We start from the raw sequence: 9216 nt of genomic DNA, 5'->3' as shown, positions 1-9216 counted from the left end.
TTAGGATTTGCTATTCAAAGTACAATTGCCCCTCCCCAAAACACAGGTGCTAATACCCTGGATGGTGTCCCTTCCAAGACAGCAGTCTCAGGAGATCAGGTTATAACACAGTTTCAAGACAAACCAAAGAAGGTATCTTTCAAATGCTATGCCCTGAAGCAGGCCTTTCAGGAGCTGATGGACAAGCCATTCAGCTGCCCAGGCAGAAATGAGTATAAACTCATCAATTATGCTAAGCTGACCCATCCCACTCATTAGCCAAAGACATTAAACTAAAAGTAGCCTGCTTTGATAGGTCACCTAGTTAGTAGGAAGAGATAACATAAAATCTCTTTTTGCTCTTTTGATAGTTAAAAAATATTTACAAGCGCAGACAAAAAAGCCAGTTTTTCCACATATACAAAATATCAATACTTATTTTATCAAGTACTGTACATTACATACAGCATCATTTTAACCTACAGATTATGAATCTCTGTACATATTTAATCTGAAAAGTTTTTCACACCAGATTTAGAAAAATCTGGTTTACAATATTCATTCTTTATATTTGCAAAAGAGTAATGTATGGTAAACAGGAGGACCAAAATATTTTTTCTTTAATAATACAGTTCGTTCAGTTTGTTTCATTTGGTATCAAAACTACCTGTTTTTTGTAATATAATCTCTTATGCCTTTATCATGAACTACCTATCATAGACTAAGAGTTTGTCTAACAACGGTTAAAATAAATTTTCAGTAGGTTCCAGCTTAAAAGAGGGAGGCACAAATATCTTCCTAAACATTTAATCATTTTTAACATCCATGTTACAGTTTCAGCGCATGCCCAAGATTTGTCTGCTCTTTAGTTGATAGTTTTTTTCCAGTTCAGACAGTGCTTGAGCCCGTAGATTTGCAGCATATAGACGTTTCTTGAGATCAGAGCATTTCCCTTTAGAAAGGGGATAGTTCTCCAAATTAACAGGAGGCACAGCATTCTCTTCACTTCCATCAAAGTGTACTTTCTTTTTGTTTGTAGAAAAGGGGAGCAGGAATGCATTATCTTAAGAAATCAAAAAATAAGTACTGAATTAGTGCATCTTTCAGCATTCATTGTTTAGCTTATGTCTTTTAAAGCTATTAACCATTTTGCTATCTACTTACAGCTTTAAGTGATCTAATTAAATACATTTTAGTTCAAAGCAACAATTCTTTTCCATTTTTTTGAGGAAAAATCGAAAACAAGGCTTTTAAATGATTGTGGTAAAAGGATACATGCCATTGTAGTTTCTAGGGTGCACCTCCCAACACCTAAGGAAATATTAGTTTACATAAGGAGAAAAGACATGGCCTTTCTTCTGAAGCACAGAAATTAAACAGTAACATAATCTAGTTCCAAAGGTAAATGTAGAATTAGGGTCTCAGCTACTGAAAAACCTTGTCTTTCCTTCATGGCAGGGGGCAGACCCAACCTGTCCAGAGGTCTTTCTACATTACCCACGTTGTTCCAACTCTATCCTTGTATTAAGTCAATGGGGTACAAACTAGGCTCTGATTTCATGATTAATGAGTTTAGGTGCATTAAAAATTAGCAAGTTACTTTCACTTCAGCCTCCAGAACAGGAATTTTCATAGTATAGCTATGTTTTAGGTGTATAGAACTGCCACAATCAAAAGGCAGTTAGTTTGTTTTGGTTTTAATGACTCAGGGTACAAAAACTACCATCAAAAGCTATTAAAACAGCTGAGTTGCCTATCATAAGAGGCAATTTCACAAGGCTCAACTTAAGGTGTGATTTTTAATTATTTATTTTTAATCAAAGGTCTAACTATCCTAATCTTAACACTGCTGAAGCCTTAATTTTCAATTAATTAGGCTAGAGCAAGAGTGCAATAAGCACAAAAGAGTGAGCAGTACCAAACTGAAGAGGCTAGTGAATGTTTCAGCATTTTGTTGTTTCATGTCAGTAAGCTATATCTGTTTTAACATTAAATCCTTCCCTAAGAAGGGACACTGTCTTAGGACCCAGGATTTTTGGTATTCCATTTCAATGTGAAGTGAACCACACAACTGACTTTGAGAAGAATTAGGGATCCAAGAGATGTGCAAGATGCAACCCAGTTGTGAAAAATACAGTAATAGTTGAGAAACTAAAAATAACAGAAGCAAGTGGTCTTGGTAACATATTGGAGAAACACTTAGTCCATTCCTATCCAGACAGGGAGAATTTGAGAAACAGTATTACAAGAGTACCATGGAATGAATTAGAAGTGTAGCAAACATTGTGACAAATGTTTAATCAAGTAATCTACAGCTATTGCAAGACTTAGTCTTGTAATAACTATATTCACTTTTCTGCATTGTCTGTCTTGAGGTATTAACTGCTCAAAGTGGTTTTGCCCATCTTCAAAAACTAATACCCCTGTTAAGGTCAAAGTATCACATAAAGGGGTAGGAGATGCAGAAGAGAACAGAAGCAAATGCTGAAGCTCGTTAACCTTCAGTCATCCAGTGGTAGAGGCAACATCAGAAAGCCCAAGGCAAGTTTATTCTTAATTTTGATACATTAAAGAATATGAAGTCAGACAATATATTGAGAAACAGGTGGAATTCTCAAAATTGACAGGAATGTTAGAAATGGCTCAAGTACCACTAACTTCTGGTGGCATTTTACTTGTGTTCTTTCCTGCTGTGATAGGCACTTCTTGAAAAAAATGCAACTTCAGTTTTATTTGTATTAGAGGCAGTGACGTGCTTATCTTGTTTTATCTGACCAAAACTAAATGAAGAGATTGTTGCTGCATGTTATAGAGTGTTCACATTTCTTTGTTCTAGAGTACTACTTCGGACTCAGCCACTTAAATATTCTACCACTATTTCAAAATGCATTTAGATACTTCAATCATTTTTACTATTAAAAGATGGGTGCAATGAACAGACAATACTACCTCTTATGATAGTAAGGACTGAACAACTGAGGCCAAAGTGAGTGTCAAATACTTATGGGGTAATAACCACTATAAAACAGATTGGACTACAGCTAGTCAGTAAGCATTATAGCACATTTTCAAAACTGTTTTGTTTTGGGGGGGGGTTTTGTTGTGGTTTTTTTTTTTTCTAGTGAGTTAAACTGGAGTATGATAATAGCAGTTTGTATTCTTCAGAACTTATACAATGCACCAATCACAGCTGGGTCACTGGCAACAAATATTATTTCCCACACTGAAGTTTTTGGAAGTTGAACTAAAGCTGAAGTGATTAGACATGTGCAATTTTATTAAAATTAACTAAAACAAAGGTCTATAAAAAGACATTCATAAGTAAAATAAGTGCAGCTCAGAAACATTTGGGTTACAAGTCAGCACTTCCATTAGCTTACCATAAGAACCTAATTTTCAAAACAGCATAAGACCACAGTGCTGACAGTGGTAACTCATACTCATGGTTGAGCATCATTCATTAAGTCTTTTTGCAAAGTAGAAAATCAAGAGTCTCTTCCCAACCACGCAGAGATAATTGGGGTTTGTATGGCTACAATGGGACTAGGCACAGCACGCTGAGCATCAGGGGCATTCTTCTGGTCATACCAGCCTACGTTTATCAGTGCAAGTGGCTTCTTGCATATTTTCATACCTGGACCATCTGCACAAGCTAATGTCCTCTGCTGTTTGTAGAGATTGTAGTTCCTCATCAGGTTTTCAGCTCTGTTTTGAAAAGAGACGTTTAAGCTTTTTGTTGTAAGATTGTAGAGTTTCTAATATAGGCAATTATCGGTTAGTAAGATACCTAGCAAGTTTGTCCTCTGCCAGTCTCTCTCGAACACAGAGTTCCCGTTCTCTCTCTGGAAGTAGAAATATGGTAGTATGCAGTGTTAAAATGTAAATGTTAAAGTTAGAGTGATTGTGCATGATGGATTTTCTTGCAGAAAAAGACAGCAGTAATAAACTGTCAGATGCACCATTTCTGCTTCTATGGCTCTAAACAAGAATAACTGCTGTGTAGATATACCTTTGTCAATGCACTGATAAAGCACTGGACAAGTACTCTGAAATGCCAGGCACACTTCCCCCCCCAAACGCTGCTATAGCTGCAACAGTGAAGCTATAGCAGCTTTCTATTCTGCACATGAACTCATGGCACACATGACACCAGTTCTAAATATTTAGATACCAGATACTGTAATTCAGCTATGACTAAACACCCTGTTTACAGCAGCAGCAGCTGTTACTCAGGCTCAGAAAACAATATATATGGTTAAAATCTGTATTACAGAGACTACTGCATATACAAAGACATATTTTATGTGGGCAGGAAATCCCAACACCTGAAGACCAGCCATCTATAGTTTCACAGGTAAGCTGCCTGTAGGGTGCAGCTTTTATAAAAGCTGTTGACAGTTTACTCAAGTATATTTTGCTCCAACATCAGGCTCACCTTAGGTTATACATTAGTAGAGCCAATGTTCGCTTACACAGAGTAGGTGAAAAGCAACCTACACTGCACAGTGCAGAACTATATTCATACTCCATTTTTCTGCATACTTTCCTAATTGTCACTCATGTTTAATAATCTTCCCAAACCAGACTTCTATCCAAACTGCCAATTATATCTTAGTAACTTAAAACAAGAACTACTATCTATGAGTAAAAGCCCAAGCATTCTTGTTTCAGTCTTTAGACTGAATTTTAGTAGTGAATGCAGGAGTACAATATCCTAGTGCATTAAAATGAGAGTTTTGAAAACTGTCTACCTTTCCTTCCTCTGCACTTATTCTTTTGAATCAGAATCCCATTGCCACCCCCTTCCCAAAGTGGAATATCATACGCTCCAAACGTTGCTCTCTGTCTTTAATGGCTTGTTCTCGCTCCTGTAATTGTTGTTCCTTCCGTTTCAGCTCATTCACTGCAGCATCTGAATGCTGCAGCCTTTCTGGCTCCCATGATCTCCGGCCTCTTTTATCAGAATTTTGTCTTTGTTCTTCTGTCACCAAATCTGCTATCAAGGGGTGCTGCAGAATATCTTCAACAGAAGGTCGGCAATAATCCTAAAGGAAAGACATTACCAACAGGTTCCATCCGTAACCAAGAAACGTTAAGGCCAGGGATTTCCAAGCAAGACCCACTGCAGGTAGAAACCAGCTGAGGTGCTATACAGTGAAGGAGAAGTTGGAGAAAAATGGAGTTAGGAAGGGTAGCACAGCCAGATGACAAAAGTTGAGGGAGAAGGCTGTTACCAGCCTTCAGCTCCAGAAGCTCAAAGTCTGGGTCTCCCAGCCCAGGCACCTGCTCCTTTTAGAGCCAGAATGGGGTGGGGAGCCTACAGAGGCAATTGTCCATAGGTTCTGGAGCTAACACTCCCATCTCTGCCTGTCACTTGATTCTTGAAGGATCCATACCTGTTGGAGACTTGGGTTCTTGTTACAGCTTTGTTGTCTCATGCAGTATTCTTCTCAACATCCCCATGCCAGCCATGGGGGGCGAGCTATACATTAGCCATATGAATCAAAACCCGAAATGGAGACAAAACAACCCCTTCCAACTTCCAAACACACTGGAACCATTTTAGTCCTGAAGTTATAAGACCTTGTTAAACATGCTGTTATGAAATTCTCTATAAGCCAATACTGAGACAGTCTTTTTGCATCCTGTGAACCTAGCATAACACTTCATCTGCTGCCTTTGTTTAATGGACTCAAAGCACAATTCCTTCCTCCTTCTCCTACAAGTGATATTGACAGTGATGACAAGGTGATTAGCAACCACAACTCCAGATCAGTTTGTTTCTTAATTGAGAAGAAAAACTAGTATTTCAGTACTAGTTCAAATTATAGGTGGAAAAAATAGTAATTGACTCTTACCTTTACATTCAGCATCTCTTTGAGAAGTTCATTCAACTGCTCTGAGTAACGATATGGTATTCGTCTGAACTTCCCTTCCCTTATCTTTTCTGCCAACTCCTTTTGGTTGTAAGCTCTAAATGGAGGCCTGAAGAAGAACATTTTTCTTGGATTCTTTCACTAGTTTTACAGGACTTATTCTCCATAAAAATGTATCAGACTAAAAAAAGCCACAATAAAAGGTTTGTTTTGATGTCAAGACCAATACAGAAATAAAAATCTAGGACTCGTCTCTGAAACCTTTAAGCTTTCATCTATACAAAATTTAATGATACATGCATTAACAGCTAAGTTTCCACATTAACTACCACACTACTATACTTACGAGAGAGCACATAGTTCATACAGGAGACATCCTAGGGACCAGATGTCAGATTTTTCATTGTATGACATGTGGTTCATTTGTTCCTAAAGAAAGAGAACAATCTTAGGTTTATTAACTAAGACATTGTTCTACTATTGCAGGATAATCAACAACTGTTCAAACCTAAATTAAACCATTACTTACTGGAGTTAGTTTTAAGATTCTAACTTAATTAATCTCCACAGCTACTCTTACTAGCAGGATTTTAACAAGTTATGGCAGTACTACGCTGTAGAAGACTGAAGTGTTGCACCAATCTTCAGCTGATACAACACCATATTTCAGCCAACATTCATCTTTCCCTCACAAAATGCACCATATCAGGGAAATAACTCATTCTTGCTCATTTCCACTACAAATTAAAATCCTACCATCAAGAGGTAATTTAATAAGCTCTTGACCTTAACACTATGAAACATAAAAGTGCTCTAGCTTCCCTGTTCCTTTTCAGGAACTATATACTCCAACATATCTCTAACATTGCAAGAATACATCAAAACTTACAGAGCGAAGAGCAACTTTAATTAGAAGGCAGTGACGGTGTGGGGAAGAAAGATGAAAATAACTGCAAAATAACCTTGGTCTCCAGAACATATACACTCCATGAAAAAAGTCACCTGCATTTAAGACTAGGAACTCTTCATTAAAACCTCCCAAACATTCATGGACTCTGAGACCAACACTGAAGAAAACAGATCTTGGAGGGACAAAAGGGAAGATAAGGCACAGAAGGGAGGTCTTACTGGAGACATATAATATGGAGTTCCAACGAATGTTTTGGCAAAGCTGGTGTCATGGTGCAATATTCTAGCCAGTCCAAAATCTCCAAGTTTCACATTCTGCTTGCCATCTAGAAAGACATTTGCTGGTTTTAGGTCACGATGCACAGTGACTCCACCATCACTCCGTCTGTGACATTCCTTCAAGGCCAATGTCAATTGAGTCAATACTCGGAGAACAAAGCTTTCTTCCAAGTAATGCCTGAAAGATGAATACATTGTTTAAAAAGATATTCTCTGAGCATACATCAGTTAAAGTAGCTGCTGCCAGTCCTAGTTCTGTAACTTTTAAAATACTACTATTATAAAACATCACTGAATCAACCCCGGCACCTTTATAGAAAACTAACAGCAACAGGCACCTACCTACATATGCTATTTTAAAAATGGAAATTTAAAAAAATCATTCCAAATATGTTGGAAGACATCTAGACTTTTGTTGCAGCATCCCTGTAATATTTCCTTCCTCCTCCAAAGAGTCTAACAAATATGTAGCATTTCCATTACTTACAACACAAATATCAATTTGATGCTTTTGTGATGAGATCTGTCCCTCTCATCACTTATAACAGTATATTGTCAGCTGTTCATAATGAGCAACATACAACAACAACAAAGCCAAGACAGGACTGATTTTTAATATAGCCTTCCTTAAATGAAAACACTGATGTTTGGGGACAACTGCAGTACCATTTTAGACTATTCTTCCAAAGTAACACATGTGGTGTCACGCACTTGTTTAACCTAAGAATGTGAAAACGGGTATTATACTTAAGTAGGCTGCTAAGTCTAAGATTAGACCAAGGTAAAGTCTCATCAACTTGGTGTCTCCACAAGCTTTATATACAGGCACATAAAGTAGCTTTTAACATCATGTTCAGAATCACTTTTCCCTTTCATGTATTTTGGCGTTCTAACAGAAAATAGGGTGCAAGTGGTTTTACTGACGGGCAAACCAGAAGAACCTCACAGATCAAGCTACCTATATGCAAGAACTATGACTTGCTGGTTTATGTTTTCAACCCCATGTATAGCATGGCATCCAGAAACCCTTCAACAGCTTCTGCCTCATAATAGAGCTCAGTTTTTTTACTATTTCAACATAAACATCCAATCAGTTGGTGCATTCATTGGCGCAATTCCCATTGGTGTTGTAAATTTGTACAAAACCTTTCACATTTCAGAAGAGTTGTTCGGTCCAAAGGATTAAACTTAAAGTTGCTCATAACTTAAAGTTATGAAGAGGAGATACATTTCACTTTTCTTTTGATTTCCCAAGATACTTAATGCTGGATACTCCAACATTACCACAGACAGATTGATTCCACGTGCCTTTCTTTTGTGCACCTTGCAATTAAGCTAGCCAGGTCACCACCATCACAGTACTCCATCACGATGTACAGGGTGGTGCTGCTTCTGTCGATGATCCGGTCGTAATAGCGGACGATATTCGGATGTCTCAGCTCACGAAGCAAATTCACTTCCGAAACAAGCATTTGTTTCTCTGCCTCTGTCATTGAGCCGTAGTCAAGCTCCTTCCATACCAAGATCTAGGGAGGGAAAAAGCACCTTAGGGGGTGAGGCTTTTATACACGAGCCAGACCTCTGCGGGAGCGGGGAAGAGGGGCTTTCGAAGCCGCTCGCTTATCTCCGAGACCCGCCAGCACCCAGCTGAAACGGACAGCACCGGCACGCTACGATGCCCCAGCCCCCACCGCCGCTACCGCTACCGCTACCGCCGCCGCCTCACCTTGCCGTCGGCCTTGCGGCGCACCTTGCGGCACCTGCCGTAGGACCCGGCGCCGATGGTGAGCAGCACCTCGTAGTCGTCAGGGCGGCCGGGCATGGCGACGCAACCGCCACAAACCCCCGGAGGGCCGGCCTCGGCACCCGCGCTGTTTAAACGCGCCGCCCCTCCCTCCCATTGGCCTGGCTCCCCAGCGCCGCCCACGTGCCTCGCCTTCCCATTGGCTACGCCGCCGTAAACAACGACTGCCAGGTTACGGCCGTTACAACTGCCGGGTGGCGGTGCCAGGGAGCTCTCGCGAGAGCTGGGGCTGCGCTATTTCCCGCCTCCCCTCCTCCCTCCCTCCCTCCGCTTCGCGTCGCGTCGCCGCTCCTCGCCGGCCGGGGGCTCCGGGGGACGCCCCGCGGGGCAGCCTACCCGGCGGGGAGGGCACGGCGGGGGGGGGGGGGC

At 40.2% G+C, this 9216-nt stretch overlaps 1 protein-coding gene across 2 annotated transcripts; it reads right to left on the bottom strand.

Annotated features, from left to right (window-relative positions):
• Positions 1–699: 699 nt before the first annotated feature.
• Positions 700–8914, bottom strand: NEK2 (NIMA-related kinase 2). Of its 2 annotated transcripts, none has more exons than XM_010576426.1 (9): positions 8770–8914; positions 8352–8569; positions 6984–7221; positions 6202–6284; positions 5838–5964; positions 4805–5024; positions 3767–3821; positions 3614–3684; positions 700–1042 (listed from the first exon to the last, which is right to left on the bottom strand). In XM_010576426.1, exons 1-9 carry the CDS (start codon positions 8863–8865, stop codon positions 816–818), a joined length of 1335 nt encoding a protein of 444 aa, XP_010574728.1. In that variant the 5' UTR covers positions 8866–8914; the 3' UTR covers positions 700–815. The 2 variants fall into 2 exon arrangements, with proteins under 2 accessions (XP_010574728.1, XP_010574729.1); XM_010576427.1 differs by having other exon boundaries at positions 3620–3684.
• Between the last annotated feature and the right edge of the window lie 302 nt (positions 8915–9216).

This window comes from Haliaeetus leucocephalus, unplaced genomic scaffold, assembly GCF_000737465.1.
Source record: "Haliaeetus leucocephalus isolate CR32 unplaced genomic scaffold, Haliaeetus_leucocephalus-4.0 Scaffold526, whole genome shotgun sequence".
In the NCBI taxonomy this organism is placed as follows: domain Eukaryota; kingdom Metazoa; phylum Chordata; class Aves; order Accipitriformes; family Accipitridae; genus Haliaeetus; species Haliaeetus leucocephalus.
The sequence above is the reverse complement of the archived record's forward strand: the minus strand, read 5'-3'. Positions and strand labels throughout refer to the sequence as shown.